This window comes from Neofelis nebulosa, chromosome 8 (genome assembly GCF_028018385.1).
Source record: "Neofelis nebulosa isolate mNeoNeb1 chromosome 8, mNeoNeb1.pri, whole genome shotgun sequence".
Taxonomy (NCBI): domain Eukaryota; kingdom Metazoa; phylum Chordata; class Mammalia; order Carnivora; family Felidae; genus Neofelis; species Neofelis nebulosa.
Window position 1 is genome coordinate 97507993 of NC_080789.1, and position 21837 is coordinate 97529829.

At 37.7% G+C, this 21837-nt stretch overlaps 1 protein-coding gene across 2 annotated transcripts; it reads left to right on the plus strand.

The window, feature by feature from the left end:
* Positions 1-319: 319 nt before the first annotated feature.
* Positions 320-20071, plus strand: LOC131519998 (killer cell lectin-like receptor 2). Of its 2 annotated transcripts, XM_058743674.1 has the most exons (8): positions 320-6029; positions 6462-6498; positions 7624-7740; positions 9565-9654; positions 10817-11023; positions 12923-13065; positions 15142-15248; positions 18188-20071. In XM_058743674.1, exons 3-8 carry the CDS (start codon positions 7626-7628, stop codon positions 18345-18347), a joined length of 822 nt encoding a protein of 273 aa, XP_058599657.1. In that variant the 5' UTR covers positions 320-6029; positions 6462-6498; positions 7624-7625; the 3' UTR covers positions 18348-20071. The 2 variants fall into 2 exon arrangements, with proteins under 2 accessions (XP_058599657.1, XP_058599656.1); XM_058743673.1 differs by lacking the exon at positions 6462-6498 and having other exon boundaries at positions 325-6029.
* The last annotated feature ends 1766 nt before the right edge of the window (positions 20072-21837 follow it).

Here is a 21837-nt window from a genome sequence, read left to right on the forward strand (position 1 = left end):
GGACAATGTAGCTCTAAAGCACGTCTTGGTAGCCTGTTTGCCTTGGAGTACCGTCTGGTCTTTCGCACTGCATAAACACGCATGAACACGAATGAGCATCCTCTTCAGGTTTGCTCTGGAACATCACCTGATCTCCACGGTGCAAGACTATACTGTCATCACCTGCTGGTCTCTTAAGAAAATAAGCATATCTTCTTAAGTTGAGACCTTGGTGGATATACAATGTAAAGTCATAAAGTCATGTTATAATTTTCTTAGACGTCAGTCTCCAGGAGGAAGGGAAAACAAATTGCTCTGTTAACCTTCTGTAGGGCCACAATTTTTGGTTGCTCCTTGAGAGAATCTTTATTCTGAGTCTCCTGAGGAAGACATTGACTAAAATGATGAAGATTGAGGAAGTTGGGGGAAATAGTCCTTAGACTAAAAAAAGCCTCTAATGTATTAACTCTGTTTTCATTCTCTGACTTCCCTCTAGCGCTGACTCACTTGTTATGCTCTGTCTCCACTATCTCCTGTGTTTCTCATGTTCAAACCAAGATTGGAGGATAGGTCATTAGGATAAATACTTTATATTGTTTCTGGCTTTCATGTACCCTGTTTGAACTGGCTCTCCTTGATGGTAAGTTGCTAGCGGACAAGGATCACTAAAAACTAAATTGTGTGCTAATTTTATGTGAAACCAGATTGTTATAGCACTCAGGTCAGCAGATACATGTTCCCTTTCCCCTCTCCCTATAAAAAAAGAGACCTCTTACAATAATCAAAGTCATTTCCTAAGTATTGGTTCTGTGCCCCGTCCCTCCTTTTGTTCCTTTTTGGGATGGAGTGTCACCACCCAGCACCTAGCACAGTCTTTTCCATAGAGTAGGTGCTTTGTAACAGTTGATTGAGCTTGTTGTCTTTTGTACTTCCTGCCTTCAGATTATGTGTCTTTGTAACTTAGTCTGAGGTGGAAGAGACTCATTTCTGCCACTGTGCAAACCTTCCAACTGCCATGAATTTTGCATACACACATACCTGTGCCACAGAGCTGTATATTCAAATACCTCGGAACAGGATGTGTCTTTTGGATGTGGTCCCACTGTGATTCTAATTTTCTCATGTATGGTCCAAGTAGAGCACTTTAACTTTGTTCAGCCAAGGAATAGATAAATGGCCCCGCAAAGAGGACCGGCGAGAATTCTTTATTTTGAGTTTCTAGGTTTTGCACCTCTGCTTCTTACAGTTAAGAGTACATGCGGATACTTCATCGATGTCAGACTGAGTTTATTCATGTGGACATTTTTAATGTAGATGAGAGCTGAGATTATTTTGTGTATCCATCATTAGACCATTTTGTTTGAGGCCTGTGAACATGGGTTGTGCTGTAAGTTCAACAAGCGATCCCTGTGATTTTTTTTTAAAGATTTTTTTGGGGGGAGCAATTTTCGGTTCACAGCCAAATGAGAGGAAGGTACAGAGATTTCCCATATACTCTAGCTGCACACATGCACAGCCTTCTCTGTTATCAGCATCTCTCAGCAGAGTGGCACATTTGTTATATTTGATGAGTTTCCACTGACATATCATAACCGCTTAAAACCCATAGTTTGTTTACATTAGGGTTCACTCTTGGCAGTGTGTATTCTGTGAGTTTGGGCAAATGTATAATGACCATATATCCATCATTCTGGTCTCAGAGCTAGTATTTTCACCACCCTAAAATTCCCCTGGGCTCTATTCTATTTCTCCCTACTCTCATCCTCTGGCAACTGCTACTCTTTGTATTGTCTCCATAGTTTTATCTTTTCCATAGTGTCATAGTTGGAATCAGACAATATGTAGCCTTTTCAGATTGACTTCTTTTACTTGGTAATACACATTTGAGTTTCCTTTATGTCTTTTCATGGCTTGATAGTTCATTTCTTACTAAGTTTCCTTCGTGTCTTTTCGTGGCTTGATAGCTCATTTCTTAGCGCTGAATATTCCATTGCTTGGATGGACCACGGTTTATCCCTTTATCTAGTGAAGCACCTCTCAGTTGCTTCCAAGTTTTGGCAATTGTGAATAAGGCTCCTATACTCATCTATGGGCAGTTTTAATAGTTGGCTTCTTAGCATTGTATGGTAATGAGCTAGAATAGAAAATCCACAGAATTGAATAAAAATAAAGAGCAAAGGTAAATGAATGGTTTGAGGGTGAGCTTAGAGTCTGAACTGTGTGATGTAGTGGAGGGAACACTAATTCAAACATCTAATTTCTTAATTATGCCACTACTTTGCAGAGCTATTTTCCCTTCAACCCATGAACAGACTTTATCCTTTAGTGGCACAGAGCCCAAATAGCAACCTGAAATCCTTTTTTTTTTCTTTTCCTATAATTTTTTCATGCTTACTTATTTCCTGAGATGGTCTTCTCATTTAGGTATTTAGAAATTGGAGGAAGGATGGGTACTGTTTGATTGACTGCTGGAGGGCAATTGGGCCAATATCAAAGATTTTGACTCTAGAGTGTTAGAACAGTTTTTATTGTAAAGACAAGAAGGACAAATGAGGTACTAGTCAGGGAACAGGAACCTTCAAATGAAGTCTTTTGGGTTTTTACAACAAGAGCCAGAAGTTGCTCACTGTCATGAAGTTTAGGCATTAAGTCTAACAACCGTGGAGGTGGGAATCGTGGCTAGGTGAGGTCCACTTCTCAGGAGAGGGAGGAAGACCATCTTTTCGTAGGACTAGTGTTTATGCTAGACATACTTCACGTTCAAGAGGAGGAACAGCATGCTGCTGTGAAATGATAAGCCGCTGAGGTTTGACAGTGTGACCAGAAAGCTGGAAGGTGTGACTAGAAGCCGTGATCTAAGCTCCTAGCTGACAAAGTGAATATTGTCAGTAGGAGTTGAGGTAAGTTGTGTGGTTTCCCAAATGGAAAAAGGCTTTGCAGCCAAGCAGCCAGGAAGTAAGTAAACAAATGCTTTGTATATACATATGTTTTATGTATTATGTGTGTTTTGAGCAAAAGTGAATTCAGAAGACCAAGGATATCCTCTCACTGGCTTCTCTCTAAAATGGAAAAATCTAGATTTTATAGTCAATTTCTCTTAACTCGAACCCCCTTGCTCATCAAGCACACATGTAGGCATCGTATCTCTTGTCTGTGCTGCAGTTACGATAAGGGACCAGACAGATGTGGTAGTCACAGAGTTTACGTAGAGAAGACAGACAGGTATGGAAGTGCAAAAAGGTAATCTGCAGCTGTCTAGGCTCCATCGTGAGAACTCTCCACCCTTTCATCAGCTATAAGGATGTAAAGCAAAACAGAATAAAGGCTCAGCATTACTAGTGTCTCCACAGGGACAGGAAAATATAAATAGCTAGATCTGAGGGCACAGAATGGTTTTTCTAGGGCGGTAGTAGGATGCCGCCCACGTTTTTCCAGTACTAATGTGCCTGCCCGCCCCTTCCTACCTCCTTTCTTCCGAACGTCTACACTCCAAACCTCACATGTTAGGACAGAGAAACTAGCTCAGCCTGTCAGGACTTCTGGATCGCAGTCCTGGCTTTTCTGCTATTTATAGAACCTTGGGAGAGAGAGGGAAAAAATGACTATTTATTTTGAAGTCTGAGAAATCCTATCTGTAGTGCTAATCTCATTGAAGTCTTCCAAGTCTATCAAGTGAGTGATATTCTCATAGAACATGGGAGGAAACTGGCTTGAAGATCGCAAGTGACTGGTTCACATTTTTGCAGCTAGAAACTATTTGAACCTTGGACCTCAAATAATAATATTTACACGTAATGAGTGCCTACTGCGTGTTTACCAGGTCTGGTTGGCACTTGATAGACCCGGTCTCACTTAACTCTCGTAACAACCTGAGAAGGCAAATATTCTCGCTATCTTACTCTGATGAACCCGACGTTTTATAGAAGGGTAGTGACTTGCCCCACATCTCACAGGGAAGCTAGTGCTGGTATTTCAAGCCACATCTGCCTGCTTCCAGAATTCATGCTTTGTAGCATGAGGTTTGTTGCAAATCCAAGCCCTTCTGAATCCATATTCTGTCAGTGCTTTATATTCAGTCAGGCATGATTTTAAACATGGGTCAAGACTTAGCAAGAAAGCGGGTGTCGGCAAGTCAATTAACTTCTTAACATTAGTTTCTTCATTCGTAAAATGGGGACAGTAATAAACAGTTCTCAGCATTGGAAGGTTCTGATATGTTTGGATGTACAGTGGATCCTCCAATAAATGATAGTGTCTCTCTCTGCCACTTTTTTGATCACCATGAATACTTCTCCCACCCCTGCTCCCAATGTTCTCTCAGCAGAACTGGTTTTATTTATTTATTTATTTACTTATTTATTTTTGGCGCTAGGATAGAAGGCTAAGATCTTTCTCTGTTTGGAGATGAACAAAGTCGAACCAGGAGTGAGGTAAAGACAAGAAAATGCCCAGCAGCATGTATTCTTGAAGTGTCCAGAACCTACCCATGCAACTTTGCTTTGTCTTATTGAATTAAATTAGTCTCTGGGAGGTATTTCAGCTGAGTGCCTGCACATGATGACAAGTGGTGATTCAGAGATTCAGGACCGCTTTGGGGACAGACAGGGACCAAACACCGGCAACATAACCTAGACATGGTGGTCCTAGCGGTGAGAACAGTCAGTAGCTGTGTTTGTAAAGTAGCATGGAAGTGAGGTGGGCAGCATGAGCAAACTGAAGAATGAGAAATCCTTCTAAAGGACAATGCTTTGGTTGTGGCTCGACGTGGTAAGGGAAAAAAAGAATAAGCAAGGAATTTGGTCAGAGTCGGGTGAAATAAGGGTGAGTTGTCTCTGCATAACCAATTTCTGTTTCTCATCCCACCTCACTCCTCTCTGCCACACCCCACGTTAACCATAATCATGTGATGTGAAGGGCAACGTCAGTTGGTTTCATAGAGCTGTATGTCAGAAGACTGACAAGGACTGTATTACATGACAATGAACTTCAGGGAGATTTGGGTGTATTCTGGTAAGGTCTGACTCATAGAAACAGTTGCAGAGATGAATTTCCTTTAGCTGGAAGGTTGAAGATCTTCACGAAGTAAGGTTCACGCACAAAACTTGAGTGGAGGAATACTTCAATAGTATCTCTTCTTAAAAGATCAAATGTGAGCATTTTCTCACACACCTAGTGATGTACAAATGAGAGCAACTTCACTGGAAGGCATTTGGCAATATGTATCAAAGTTCTTTAACGTATCGATCCCATAATTTTATGTTTAAAATTTTTTTCTAAGACAGTATTCAAAAATAAGGCCAAATATTTTTTATGTTAGCAAAAAACATGGAAACCACCCAGATGCCCAACCGTAGGGGATTGCCTGAATAAATTGTGATATAATCTGTCTGGGTAATGACTATATATGGTTTTTAAAATCACATTGTAGATGAATATTTTTTAAATGAGGAAACATTTATTAGGAAATAATCACAAACATCATGTATGGAACGATTCCAACTTTGATAATAAACCCAGTGTGTGGATAGAAAAACTAGAAGAATATACGCCAAAATTTTTGTAGTGGAATTATGGACATGTAAAAACAATTTCTAAAATACACTTATCTGTAGTACACATAAATGGAAAAAAGAAATAATACATTTTTTTCAAATAGCAACATGGAAGACAAAGTTTCTAACAGGCTATTTAAGAGTTAAAGAATTTAGTTACTTAGAATTTAGAACAAAACTGTGTTCATTTATATGTTCAGTCCTCAAATAATTGATTTTGACTGTTATTTTGCAAAGAGTTCAAAGTGGTTGGTTAGTTGAAATGGAGGAAGATATACCTCAACATCAGCCTTTTGATATAATTTCCTTTCACCACTTTGGTCAAGAGGAGGGGCACTAATTTTTTTAGTGTGAGTACCATTCAGAGAAAATTCATTTCTGCCTTCTGTCTTATAGTCCTGACGCACACAAGGGATCCAGGATTGGAAAGGCCAGCTTCTTCCACCGCATTTCTGGACCAGTGTTCTCCACCTGCATCACTGCCTGGCATAGACACAGGTAACATTTGCTTTTGCTTTCTCATAGCTTTGTTATCTGAGTATCTTACTAGTCCCACTTATAAAGAAAAAATTCTCAGGAAAAAAGATGCTAGGAATATGGCATTTTATTACAAGTGGCTTGGCATGAATATGGGATTGCTAGAAAAGAATTTTCTAATGATCACATCAGAACTGCATGAACTCTAAAGGATGTGAAAACAACTGCAGCATTCACCGGAAGCTATTTTCTTTTTCTCAATATGCTGCGTGTTTTGCTTTATGTTGAGTTACATACTATCCATCTTAAAGGACTGAATAAGTGAAAACACTCCTGTTCCTTAGGAAATTAGGGAAAATGTGAAGAAGTTAGAAAATTTTAGAAATTAATTAAAAAATTGAAAAAGGATATAGTTACATGTGCAATTTGTTTTCCACGTTTTCTGCTCCTTAGATATCATCTCTTCACACTGATTAATATAAGAACCAAGGTAAGTTTTAGACGTTTACTATTTAATAATTTCTTGTTATATTGATATTAATATAGATCAAATCCTTTATGGATATTAACTAATGACTGCCTATTGACAAATTTTATTTTCACAGAGGCTTCTGTGGCAACATCATACACTAGAAAATTATTTCTAAAATTCAAATATACATGGAATCATTTGGGATTAAAAATACAGGAGTCTTGGCTCCAACTAAGAGATTTTTTTAATCGTTATTTTTTAATTAATTTATTTTTGTTTTGAGAGAGAGAGCACGTGCAAGTGGGGGAGTGGGGCAGAGAGAGAGAGAGAATCTTAAGTAGGCTCGATGCTCAAAACAGAGCCCGACATGGGGCTACCTGGGATTATGACCTGAGCCAAAATCAAGAATCGAATGTTCAACCAACTGAGCCACCCAGGCACCCCTAAGAGATTTTTATTCCACACACCTTGCATGGGGCACTGGAATCAGATTGTTGAGCAATCTGTGATGTTAACCCTTAATAATTCTTTTGCAGATGGTTTATGGGATGTATTTTGGGAAACACTCTAGTAGAGTCATGTCATAACTGAAAAGAATGCAAGAAATTTGTAATATTTATATATAGATCTGAATGTGTATATTAAGGCTTTTTAAGGCAAGATACTTATATTTTTTCAGTACTTCAGAAACAGAATTTTTGTTTTTTGAATTGATAGTTTTAAAACAGTCTCAGTAATTTACAATGGTGCCTCAAATTTGCCCAACATTTGTATATGTACATTGAACATTTGGAGTTAAATTGGCTGGGTGAATATGACTCAGCCTATTCAGTGTATTGGTAGATTAAAAAAAAACCACCTTTCTGTATTTCTAATCATAATGGCAATAATCACTAGAAGTATAAATGAGTTTAACAGAAATATTGAAAGGTTTTCGCTTTCCTATATATATCAGGCTCAGTCCACATGCTTTGTGCACTTGAAGGAGTTAAACACACCTCCCCTTACACATACAGATACACACACACACCTCTAGGTATGTTTCTTGTATATTTCTATAGACTGACACAGTAATTTTTCTTTTGAAAGAAATCATCCTGTTGTGAGGTTTTAATGCAAAACATGTTTTCCTTCTTCCTGTAGAGATGAGCGATCAGAAAGTGATTTATTCCACCCTGAGATTTCTTCAGTCTCCTTCAGAGTCACAAAATAGAATAAGGCCAGGTAGGACTCAAAGGCCTGGGAAAACTGATGACAAAGGTACGTGTCTTAAGCATCTCTTTCAAACTTTGACGTTTGGAAAAAAGTTCCTGTCTGTCCTTCAGGTTCTCAAATGGTGATAGGAAACGATAATGGCGTAGGTAGCAGAGCAAGTCTTTTTTTTTTTCTTTTTTGTGAGAATGGAGAAATTGATGAATTCTTTTAGATTCATAAAGCCAATAAAATGTTTTTATTCAAATTTCTGATCAAGAGGAATTTTTGAGGCCATTAAAAGTGAAGGACAGATTACAGTCTCAAGAAAACACTGCATTTCCTAGAGAAATAAAGGTCTTAGAGACTGCTTGAAAAATGACAATATTTGTTAGAAACAATGTTTTTATTCAGATAGAAGGTGTTTTAGGTGTCTTAAATATTTACCAAACCTTAACGGCAATGAAGAAACAGAAGGAGCATTCATTTTTTTTTTCTGTTCTCTTTTCTGTTCTACCTTCAAATATTGTCACGAGCTCTAAAGTGAGAATGACTTTTACTGTTTTAATTTAGTGACAGAGATACAGTTTTCAGATCAAGGACCTCAAAAATAGGAGGCTAAATATAATATTGTCTAGGGAAAAATAGAATTGATGAAAAAGAAAGGAAATTTGATTTCTAGAAATTAAAAAAAAATTTTTTTTAATGTTTATTTATTTTTGAGAGAGAGAGACAGACAGCATGAGAGCAGAAGAGGGGTAGAGAGAGGGAGACACAGAATCCGAAGCAGGCTCCAGGCCCTGAGCTGTCAGCACAGAGCCCGATGTGGGGCTGGAACTCACAAACTGTGAGATCATGACCTGAGCTGAAGTCGGACGCTCAACCAACTGAGCCACCCAGGCGCCCCTATTTCTAGAAACTCGTTTAAGGATAGATCCCAATCACATTTCCAGCTTCAGAATATCCACTGTTGGCTACCAATTCCTCAAGAATATTGACTGTTTTTTTGTTCCTCGTCATGATTAGTTGTGATCACAGGAAAGAGTATACAATGTCCGTGTGGATTCTTATAAATGTGTATTATGTCTATTGCCTTCTGTGCTTCTTTTTGAAAACTTGGTTAGATTTTTTTAAATTGAAGGATAGTTGACATGCAATGCACCTTAGTTTCAAGTGCACAGCATAGTCATTGGACAGCTCTCTATTTAGTAAGGGAAGTACTTTTAAAATCCTATTGCAGGGGCGCCTGGGTGGCGCAGTCGGTTAAGCGTCCGACTTCAGCCGGGTCACGATCTCGCGGTCCGTGAGTTCGAGCCCCGCGTCAGGCTCTGGGCTGATGGCTCGGAGCCTGGAGCCTGTTTCCGATTCTGTGTCTCCCTCTCTCTCTGCCCCTCCCCCGTTCATGCTCTGTCTCTCTCTGTCCCAAAAATAAATTAAAGAAAAAAAATAAATAAATAAATAAAATAAATAAATAAATAAAATCCTATTGGACTGTTCTTATGTGTAATATTTCTACAGTGGGTATATATCATCAGAAGTCTGAGACCTTATTTTTATTTTTCATAAAAGGGGAGAGGGGCAGAGAGAGAAAGAGAGAGAATCTCAAGCAGGCTCCTTGCTGAGCCTGACACAGGGCTGGATTCCATGACACTGGGATCATGACCTGAGCCAAAATCAAGAATCAGATGCTCAACCGACTGAGCCACCCAAGCGCCCTAGAAATCTGAGACTTTAAAACTGTAATTATTAGGTTACGAATTTAAATCAATTGGTATGATATATTTTTGTAAAAATTTTAGGGAAGATTGTCTCTTTGTTTCAAATGGTATCCCAGGCTAAGGTTAGTAGGGGCCATGCTCTGCCCCTGATAATTATCTTTCTTTTTATTTAAAGAGTTTTCAGTGCCCTGGCATCTCATTGCGGTGATTCTTGGGATCCTCTGTTTACTACTATTGGTGACAGTTGCAGTGTTGGGAACAAAGAGTGAGTAATTGAAATATATCCTTCAAGCCTGAGTAATAGCAGGGACTGCTAATTGTGCAAATATTAATTGTGCTCCGTTAATTGTTCCCCGACTCCCATCAGGGAATGTCCCAGGTGGCTCCTTCTGGGTGATTTTTTCCATAGACATGTCACAGTGCTATTTTCATGTTACTTACCTATTCCAGTGACTCTGTGGTTCAGTGAGTTGTCTTACTGTGTATAATACATGATAACATTCCTCCAGTTACAGGACTTAGTCATATTCTGACTTCTGAGTTTAGATCACTGTGATTCTTAAACATTCTTCAAGAAATAGCTGTTCAGAAGAAATTATGACTTTCTTGTGATTTTTTTTAAGTATTTAATGAAGATACAGTTTAGTGGAAAGAGTGATTCTGTACATGGACATTAGATGATCTTGAATACAACTTTTTAAATGTTTTTTTAGTTTATTTATTTATTTTGAGACAGACAGAGACAGCGTGAGTGGGGGAGGGGCAGGGAGAGAGGGAGAGAGTGAATCCCAAGCAGGCTCCGAGCTGCCAATGCAGAGCCCCACATGGGTCTTGAACCCAGGAAACTGAAAGATCATGACCTGAGGCCAAAACAAAGAGTCAGATGCTTAACTAGTTGAGCCACCCAGGTGCCCCTTAAATTCAACTGTTATCTTTTATTTGAATTTCTTGACATTTTTTGAGAAAATTACTAATATGTTACACTCAGATAAATGTACATATTTAAATCTTTCTCTCCTTTCTTCTGTGTATATTCTATCTCCTCTAATAACAATGATGCTATTTCCTTATGTGTCTCAGCACAGTTTTTCATGCTCAGATGTGTTGTTAAAAGTTGATTGACTGATTTTTACTTTGGTACCTATTTATAAATGATGCACTAACTTTTAAAAAGAAACAAAACCGAATTATAAGGTATTACCATCATAATTTTATTTATTTATTCTACACTCAGGTTACTAACAGTGTGAAATTTGGTGGTTCCATTTCTGTGGTTAGTTTATTGAGGTGTTACTTTCTAAATGTCAAATTACTCATTTAAAGTATTGAAATGGGTTGGTTATCAAAGTGAGACTTTCCTTTGTCTTACATTTTAACAGTTAAGTCGTATGAGTACTTTTATATTATATCTATGCTGTTAATTTTAGTTTTTCAGTATATTCAAGAAAACCACCAGCAGAGGGAAAAGATAAGAAATTTGAGTCAAGAGTACCAAATTGTGCAAAATGACAGCTACTTCAAGGAGCAACTTTTGACAAATAAGATTTTGGAATATAACAGTCGTGAAAATGAAAGTCTTCAGCAGAAAATGAAGCAGGATTTTATAGAAAGGACATGCCAGAGAAAAAATATAGGTATGAAGGGAAGGGAAGATTGCATGATTTTCTTTTATTTCTTCCCCTCCCAGAAGGTTTGAGGCTAAATAGACAGGTTTACGATCTATGCTAGTGATCTAGGTTTACCAGGCAACTTTTTATTTCTACTTCTGAGATGTAATATGAGTGTTCGGGTTTGCCTGTATCAAATATGAGACAGACCCCAGGAGCCATTTGGATTAGTAGGGCTCTATATTTCCCCCAAACTCAATGACAAGCCCTGCATTTCTACTGCTCCCAGAAGGTGAAATCGTGTGTCAGCTTCCCTGAAAACTTGGATCATTTTGGACCTGTGGGCAAATTAGGCACTCCGCTTTGTTGCTGACATGAGATATGGAGGCTATAAGTAAAAATGTACTTCGGCTAAAATGGGCACAATGCCTTTCATTTGGATGCTCTTGGAAAGATGATTGTGTGCATGTGTTCCCATTCTGCCTTGAGTTGAGATATTTGGCCTGTGTGCTCTCTGCAGTGCTCCTGCAAGTTTTGCCTAAGTGTTGATGTTTGTGCAACTCGGTGTGATAATACCATTAAAAACATGCAAGAGATAAGAATATTAAATCTCACATAATAAACTCTGTTATCATGTATAATGGTGGAATGAACTGACCTGGTTAATTAACAACTATTAAATATTTGTTTAGGATTTGAAGTTTACAAAGATTTTGCATATTTAATATCATTTCAATATGGTAGGTTGTAGGAATTTATCTTCTCTGTTATTAAAGAATCAATGCTATTTCAAAAATTTGATACATTATAAAATATATGAGGAAAAGAAAAAAAATCCCAAAGAATGTTTCTTTTATTTAGAAGACATTCCAGAATCTTTTTATTTTTAAAAAATTTTTTTATTATTATTATTTTCTAATGTTTATTTATTTTTGAGACAGAGGGAGACAGAGCGCGAGTTGGGGAGGGGCAGAGACAGAGGGAGACACAGAATCCGAAATAGGCTCCGGGCTCCGAGCTGTCAGCACAGAGCCAGATGCGGGGCTCGAACCCACAAACTGTGAGATCATGACCTGAGCCGAAGCTGGACGCTTAACCGACTGAGCCACCCAGGCGCCCCCAGAATCTTTTTAAAAACTTACTTTTATTGTTTTAAAAACAGCTTTCTTGAGGTATTATTAACATGCAAAAGTTGCACATATTTACTGTATATCATTTGACAAGTTTGGACATATGCATATATCTGTAAAATCATCCATAATCAGGGTAATAGACATATCCATTACCTCCAAAAGTTTTCTCATGTGTCTCTTTTTGGGAGTGGGTAAGAACACACAAGATTCACCCTTTTAACAAGTTTTTCAGTGCACACTTCAGTATTGTTAACCAAAGGCATTTTGTTGTACCACAGATCTTTAGAACTTAATCATCTTGCACAACTGAAACTGTATACCCATTGAACAAAAAACTCCTTACTCCCCCCTCCTGTAGCCACTGGCAACCACCTTCCAGTTTCTGTTTCTCTGAATTTGACTATTTTTTGTATCTCATATAAGTGGAATCATGGAGTATTTATACTTCTGTGATTGGCTTATTTCATTGAGCATAATATCCTCAAGGTTAATCCATGCTGTTGCCTATGCAGGATTTCCTTTTTCTAAATGCTGAAGAGTATTCTATTGATTGTATATATCACATTTTCTTTATCCATTCATCCATTGAGGGACACTCGTTGTTTTCATATCTTGGCTGTCGTGAATTGTGCTGCAAGGAACATGAGAGCTATCTCTTTACATTCCAGAATCTTGATGAACATAATATTGTCATTATTGATGATACTAAGAGTTTACTTAGTTATGGAGGGCTGATAAATATATGGCTCTGCTTAATGGAATAGCAGGTAATGTTTCACCTTATATGTTGCAGGCAAACTCTATGAAAGCCACTGGTCCTGTTGTGGAATAAAGTGTTACTATTTTATTCCTGAATATAAAAACTGGAAGGGATGTAAACAGACATGCCAAAGCTATAATTCATTTCTTCTGAAGATAAATGATCAAGATGAACTGGTAACATGGACTGTTACATTTACTTTTATTTTCTTGCACCAGGTCTCTTACCCAGGGACCCAAGATAATGAGGATGTGGCAATCCAGACAGAGGGACCTTCAGTTATCCTCTGGGTTGTATCTGTTGAGTGAGCACAAGTTGTGTAGTTAAGAAGGTTAAGGGTTCTGGAAAACCCTGCCTACTGATGGGCATATATGATGCTGCCACTCACTAAGCATTCTTATATTATCTATTCATGATGACCATTACTATTTCCAAAATGGAAAACCCCCTTGAAGATTCACTTTGGGGTTTTGCATTCATTTCCTTTTCTAAGGCATCTGCAGGAGAACAGCTCACTGAAAAGCATGGCTCTCCTTCAATGGAGCTCTTAACCCTTTGGTATTTGCAGCCTGGAAGCAGTGGTTATTTATCCTTCTAAGGTGGCAACTAAGTACCTGGAGGCAATCTAATCCAGTAGGTACTATTAGGAATCCAGGAGCCAGACTGCCTGGTATCAGGCAAAATCCAGTTCTGCCACTTTCTAGCTAAGTGAGCTTGGGTGAATTACTTAGCGTCTGGGTCTCAGTTTTTCCAGCTGCAAAATGGAGATAATAATGAATAACGTAAAAGTGGTAACAGTTTTACAAATTAGCCTAATGGTGATTTTCATTGCATCTGTACATAACATTCATTTGATCAATATTCTAATATATTGTATCGATGTATATTTTTTAAAATGAATTGTAAAAAGAGAAAATAAAGTGACAATATCAAAATTATCTTTTAAATTTATTACCAATAAAAACTATCCACATACATAGAATGTTTTTTACTGAGAAATGTTTTCAAAGATCAGTCTGAAACGTCTACTTATCACTTAGGAAAACAACATAACATTTATATGCAAATCTAATAGATGTTTTAAATCACAACATAAAAAAAATTTATGATATGAAGTCATAAAATTATTTTTGTTTGTTGCAGTAAAACCCACTTAAATTTAAACCTATATTTTAAAATACACTTACACATTTGATCAGACATTATATGTCACTTTGATATATTACATTTTTTGACATAGCAAATATTTCCAAATACTGCCCCTTTTCCCTTCACCCTTTCTAACTACTACACTATAGCAAGCCTTTCTCAGCTCTGATGCACAACTTCTTATATATACTTCTTATTTTAATAAATTTGTTTTGAAAATTCCTTTCTTCATCTAAGAATATGTAATGATCACTTATCCTTAAATATTTTTCTGGAGCATGATTTTGAGTAGTTTCATAGTGTCATAAATTATTTAACAAGTCTATTATTAGATACTTAAATTTACATTTTTTTCGTGTTTTAAATAATCTATGAGACTGGCAGCCATTTTTGTTTTTTATTCTATTAAAAAAAATTTTTTAAAGGAGTGCTCCATTTTTTTTTTTTTATTTTTAAGTTTACTTATTTATTTGAGAGACACAGACACAGCGTGAGTGGGGAAGGAGCAGAGAGGGACAGAGAGAATCCCAAGCAGGCTCGGAGACTGATGCGGGGCTTGAACTCATGAAACCACAAGATCATGACTTGAGCTGAAACCGACAGTCAGGTGCTTAACTGACTGAGCCACCCAGGCACCCCAGGAGTTCTCCATTTAATTTTAATTTTAATTTTAATTTTATTTGATTTTGTTTGAGAGAGAGAGAGAGAGAGCATGAGCAGGGGAGGAGCAGAGAGAGAGGGAGAGAGAATCTTACGCAGGCTTCATGCCCAGCATGGAGCCCAACTTGGGGCTCAATCTTATGACAGTGAGATCATGACCCGAACTGAAAACAAGAGTTGGATGCTTAAACGACTGAACCACCCAGGAACCCCTTGGCAGCCATTTTTAATACTAAGTAAATAATCTATGATAGAAAATTACTTCAGAAGATAAAAGCACAGGGATGGACGGGAAGAGAGGGTTTTCTAGGAAGTAGAGATGAAGTATGGTATGGAACATAGCAGAGTACCAGCCACAGAAATAGGTGGGACCTTTATCTGGTTTTTTTCATTTATCTAACCGATGGGAGCTAGTCACATGATATGTTTTGTTTCCTTTACAGACCTTCATTCAAACCCAAACTTATAGGAATTACTACTGGATTGGATTATCATATAAAGGAGGAGAAAGAAAATGGAAATGGATTGACAGTGACCCACTTTTGGGGATGTAAGTCTCTGGAATGAATGCATTCCAACTCCAACATTGGTGTTGGAATCAGGATGTATCTGTATCTAAAAAGAATCTTGTCTTGTTTCCCACAGTTTCCCACAGAGGTCATTGGTAAGAACAAGTAGAGTGATTAAGAAAATGTTTTAGGAAGTATAATTAAAAAGGAAGGGAAATGTCATGCAGATTATTAACAAAATTATGATCCTAGGCACATGCTCAGACGTATGTGTTATGAGGCACACAAAATAAACCAAAATTATAAAGTACATCATTCTGACTGAATTATAGTGATCCCTCCCACAATGACAGATGGGTATTTTGAGGATACCCCAAATTCATCTGACACACCATTGTAGATGGTCCCTGAGTTATAATGGTTTGACTTATAATTTTTCTTTTTTTTTTAATTTTTTTTTTTATAACGTTTATTTATTTTTGAGACAGAGAGAGACAGAGCATGAATGGGGGAGGGGCAGAGAGAGAGGGAGACACAGAATCGGAAGCAGGCTCCAGGCTCTGAGCCATCAGCCAGAGCCCCACACGGGGCTCGAACTCAGGGACTGTGAGATCGTGACCTGAGCTGAAGTCGGACGCTTAACTGACTGAGCCACCCAGGCGCCCCAAACTTATAATTTTTCTACTTTACAATAATGTGAAAGCAATATGCAGTAGAATTTGTACTTTGAATATTTCATATGATCTTTTTCTGGGCTGGTGATGTGCAGTATGATCTCTTGTGATGCTGGGAGCTGCGGCTCTCAGTCAGCCATGTGATCCCAGTCAGCCACGTGATCACAAGATCACCAACCCAGACACAACCCGGTACAACCATCCTGTACCCATCCAACCATTCTGGTTTTCACTTTCACTATCGGATTCAACAAATCACTGGAGATACTCAACACTTGAGTATAAAATAGGCTTTGTGTTAGATGGTTTTGCCTAACTAAAGGCTAACATCAGTGTTCTGATCATATTTAAGGCATGCTAGGCTAACCTAGTAGGTTAGGTGTATTAAACGCATTTTTGACTTAGGATATTTTCGATACGTGTGAAATATTATCACATCATTTGATCTGTATATTGTTAGTTATATTATTTATAGACATAAATATACATGAGTATACACACAAACATGCATACATATACCTTCACTATGGTTTTATTTTTAATTTGTTTCTTTATGCAAGTAAGTGAGTAACTAAGTGATCTCTATACCCAATATGGGGCTCAACCTCATGGCCCTGGTGGCATGCTTTTCCAACTGAGTTAGCTAGGCACCCTTAAAGTTTTATTTTGAAGTGCAGTGTTTTGTAAACGCTTGGGTTTATATTTAGTTATAATCTTCTTTTAAATTGCTCAATGACTTTTAAAAAATCTTAACTGTTACACTTTTGATTTCTAGGGATTCTGTTTTAAGTTTTCAAATCTTGCTAGTTACTCATCTTTTCAAACTGTCTTTTGAAAGATATCAAACATACTAGTTTATATTTGGTATCCTATAATTCTAATATTTGAAGTCTGTGGGTCTACTCTATTGTTTCTGCTTGCTTTTGTTCATGGTGTAATTTCCTTTGTAGTGTTTAGTGATTTTTGTTTTTCTTTTTGAGCTGCTGTGGAAATTATTTGGGGACTGAGATGAAGGTTGCTTTTTCAAGGAATAATTAGCTGTTTTTGGATACCTTGGGGTATGGTGTATCTGGGCCACTTTTAATTCTAAATTTAGGTCCTACAAGTAGTGTGATTTTGGGCTGCAAACTTACAAGAGATGTCATGAAGGAGATTACTTCGATATAGTCATAGTGAGTACACTTCTAGGCAAAGACCTCAGAAGCATAGAACAGAAAGGCTCATGGGCCAAATTAAGATGCCTAAATTGTACAGTTAATCAAATCAATTTAAAACAAATAGCACTATGCAAGGGGAAAGAAATGGGATAGCTTTTCACAGTGGGCTGGAATGGGATCAATTGTCAAACTCAGGATAGGGTGCCAGTGGGTAAAAGGATCACTTGAATCCTGGTTAAGTAATCTTCATATGGCCTGATTCTTCTGCATACCGCTTTCCTGATAATGGTGTGGTTTCTAGGACATCACTTGAGTTTTGACTAAGAGGTCCCACCAAACAGAAGCCTCTATGGCCAGCATACACATTTTCTCTATTGGGGAGAGGCAGGAACACGTAAGCCCGGCCACAACTGCAGCTTTTCAGTGAACCTGCTGAGCAGGTATGGATTTTATTTGAGTTTTTTAGGCAGAGGGCCAGTATGCGTGTCACCAGTGGGAGGTGAGTTTAAGACCTCATGGATGTTAAGTATCTCTGTTCATAGTGTATATTTTGAGTGAGACATTTAGTGCTGCTTTGTTCTTTCTTCCTTTCCTATGCTCTATACTGTATATATACCTGACATGTCTCCAAGGTTACTGATTTACTTATCCATATATATTTAATACATCTTATGCTTTCTGCCCATGCCTCACAAGATAGTTTCATTTATCTCCCTTCCTTCTTTCCTTCCTTCCTTCCTCCCTTCCTTCTTTCTTTCTTTCTTTCTTTCTTTCTTTCTTTCTTTCTTTCTTTCTTTTCTTTCTTTATTTTCTTTCTGTAAGAGATTTGGATATTCAAATACATAGCAAATACAAATTATATGAGGGATGGAAAGCAGGCTTACTGTATCGTGACTCCATAGCAATATTGCAAGGTAATTTTGCCTTCTAACAAAAATTCCCAGTGTAAAATAAAATGAGAGATTATTATGGGATCAAAAGGTTGATATTCTGTTTAATAGGTTAAGACCAAAAGAAAATCTTTTACTGATGAAGTTATAATATTTCCATTTTCTAGATATTTAGGCAATGGACTTAAAAAAATTATAATTTATGTTATTGTCAGCTTCAGAATTAAACAGCTGAGCGTGTATGCTTTCTTTTCTACAGGCACTATGCATTCATGAATATTTCTGGGAGAGGACAATGTGCATTTTTATCTTCAACAAGAATAACAAATGCTGAGTGCTCTCAGATGTACAATTGTATCTGTGAGAAGACAATTGGTGATATTTTCTTTCCCTGCTTCAATAATTATAAGAAAAGATGAGATAGAATTTTGTAATTTTTTTTGTTTGTTGCTGTGATAATTTGTGATTATTTACAAACTAATGTTTTTGATAGCAGGACTTAGTTTACTGTGGAAACGGAGATGAGTTAGAGAAGGAAGAAAATGTTCTTTTTGGACTATGATTTAAGAAATTAGATACCTGATCTTTTCTTGAGGAAGAGGGCAAGATTTTGTCTTTGAAGAGCAATTTCCCCTCTCTTTAATGGCCCTGAGAAATTCTCTCTTTCTATTTCCCTGAAGCAATTAGACATCTCTGATAGTCTAGTCTTTTCCTTATTAATAGGCTGGGTCTTTCCTTATTAATAGGATGAATCATTTAAATAGCCTCGGCTTTGAGGGATGGCACGATTAAGAACTAAAAAATAGTTATCTAGCCTCCCCCTCTCCCATCTAGATAATCACCTCTCATTAAAATGTTTTTCTTTTGCTATAATTTTATACTTCCTGAATAGTTGAAACAACAGTATAGAAACTCTCATGGGGCACCTGGGTGGCTGAGTTGGTTAAGTATCCGACCTTGGCTCAGGTCATGATCTCGTGGTTTGTGAGTTTGAGCCCGGCATCAGGCTCTGTGCTGACAGCTCAGAGCCTGGAGCCTGCTTCAGATTCTGTATCTCCCCCTCTCTCTCTCTGCCCCTCTCCTGCTCACACTCTGTCTTTCTCTTTCTCAAAAATAAGTAAACATTAAAAAAATGAAAAAAAGCCCTTTCATATAGTCTTTGCACATTTACCATTTGTTAATATTTTGTCCTATCTGTACTTTATAGTCCTTCTCTCTCTCCCCTCCCCCCACCCTGCTCACCTGTTTGATAATAAATCGGGGTCATTATGTCCCTTTCCTAAATGTTTTATTAGAACTAGGACTTTGTCTTGTATAACCATAGTAAAATTATCAAAGCCAAGAAATTTAGCATTGACAGAGTACTGTGTTTTCATCTATAACCCATATTCAAATTTGTCAACTATCCTGATTATATCATTTATAGGCATTTTTCCTGCATGTTTCAGGGTCATATGATACATTTAGTTGTGATGTATCTTTTTGTTTTGTTTTGTTTTACATTTTATTTTAGAGAGAGAGAGAGAGAGCGTGAGAGGGGGAGAGCCAGAGGGAGAGAGCAGACTCCATGCTCAGTGCTGAGCCCAACGCAAGACGATCTCACGACCCTGGAATCATGACCTGAGCCAAAATCAAGAGTCAGTTGCTTAACTGACTGAACCCCCCTCTCAGGTGCCCCAGTTGTGATGTTTCTTTAATCTGGGAGAATTCCTCAGGGTTGTTTTCCTTGACCTTGACATTTTAAAATACAACTTTATTGAGTTATTCTTTCATGCAATAAAACACATCCATTTTAAGTCATGAGGTCAGTGGGTTTTTAACAAATGTATACATCTCTTAAACATCATCGGGTCAAGACATAGAACATTTCTATCACCTGCAAAAGTTCCTTTCTTCCCTCTCACTACCCACTGGTTCCCAGACAACCAGTTACACATTCTGTCACTAAAGGATTAGTTTTGACTGTGAGAGAATTTCATAATCATGTACTCTTTCATGTATCAGTAGTTCATTCTTTTTTTTTTTTCTGAATAGTATTCCATTGTACCAATGTACCAGAGTTTATTCACCCACCTATGGATATTTGATGTAGTTCCTACTTTTGTCTATTACGAATAAACCTGTCATGAATACTTTTGTATAAGTTTCTGTGTGGACATGTGTTTTCATTTTTTTTAAGTTTTTTTAATTCATTTTGAGAGAGAGAGAGAGAGCATCTGCATGTACTAGTGGGAGAGAGGCAGAGAGAGGAGAGAGAGAATCCTAAGCTGTGCTTACAGCACAGAGCCTGAGGCAGGGCTCCATCTCATGTACCATGAGATTATGACCTGATCTGTAATGAACAGTCTGATGTTCAATCTACTGAGCCACCCAGGTGCCCCCTGCCCCCCTTTTAAGTTCATTTATTTATTTTGAGATTTTTTTTAATTTTTAAGTGTTTGTTTATTTTTGAGACAGAGACAGAGACAGAGTGTGAGCAGGGAGAGAGAGGGAGACACAGATTCTGAAGCAGGCTCCAGGCTCTGAGCTGTCAGCACAGAGCCCGACGTGGGGCTCGAACCCACAAACCATGAGATCATGACCTGAGCTGAAGTCAGATGCTCAACCGACTGAGCCACCCAGGCACCCCAATTTTGAGATCATTTTTTAAAATTATTAAATACCTAGGAGTTTGATAGTTGAGTCCTATGGTAAGCACATGTTTAATTTCATAAGAAACTTCTAGTTTGTTTTCCAGTGTGGTTGCAACATTTTACTTTCCCAGTAGCAACATATGAGAGTCCCAGTTGCTCCAGATCATTGCCAGTACTTGATAGTATAAGTCTTTTAAAATTTAGCCATTATGGTAGATGTGTAATGGTATCTCACTGTATTTTTTAATTTGTATTTCCCTGAAGACTAATAACATTGAGTATCTTCTCATGTGTTTTTTGGCCATTTGTATATCTTCTTTTGTGAAGTGTCTGTTTAGTTTTTAGCCCATTGAAGTGTCTGTTAAGTCTTGTTTTAAGTTGGAGTTACGAGTGTTCTTTATGTAATTTGTATACAGATTATTTGTTAGATATATGTATTGCAATACTTTCTCTCAGTCTGTCTTCTCTTTTCATTTTCTTTTTTTTTAAATGTTTATTTATTTTTGAGAGAGAGAGAGAGAGACAGAATGCGAGTGGGGGAGGGGCAGAGAGAGAGAGAGAGAGAGAGAGAGAGAAGGGGACACAATCTAAAGCAGGCTCCAGGCTCTGAGCTGTCAGCACAGAGCCTGATGTGGGGCGAACCCACAAACCGTGAGATCATGACCTGAGCCGAAGTGGGATGCTCAACCGACTGAGCCACCCAGGGGCCTCTCTTTTCATTTTCTTAATGGTGTCTTCCCAAAAGCAAAAGTCTTACATTTTCGATGAAGCCTAATATGTTTTTTTTTTCTTTTTTGGTGCTTTTTATGCCTTATCTAAGAAATCTTTGCCTATGTTAAAGTCACAGATATTTTTCTCCAATATTTTCTGCTAGAAGCTTTATAGTTTTGATTTATATGTTTAGTCTGTACTCATTTCAAGTTAATTTTTGGGTGTGGGAAAGGGTTGAGGCTTATTATTATTGTTGTTTTTATTTTAATTCTCATTAGTTTACATACAGTGTTGCATTAGTTTCAGGTATACAATATAGTAATGCAACACTTCTGTACAACACTCTGTGCTCCTCACAAGATGTGAACTCCTTAATCCCCATCACTTATTTAACCCATTCCCGCACCTTCCTTGCCCCTGCTAATCAGTTTCTTCTCTATCATTAAGAGGCTCTTTCTTGATTTATCTCTCCCTCCCTTATATTTTCTCTTTGCATTTTTGTTTTGTTTCTTAAATTCCACATATGAGTGAAATCATATGGTTTTGGTCTTTCTCTGACTGTTAT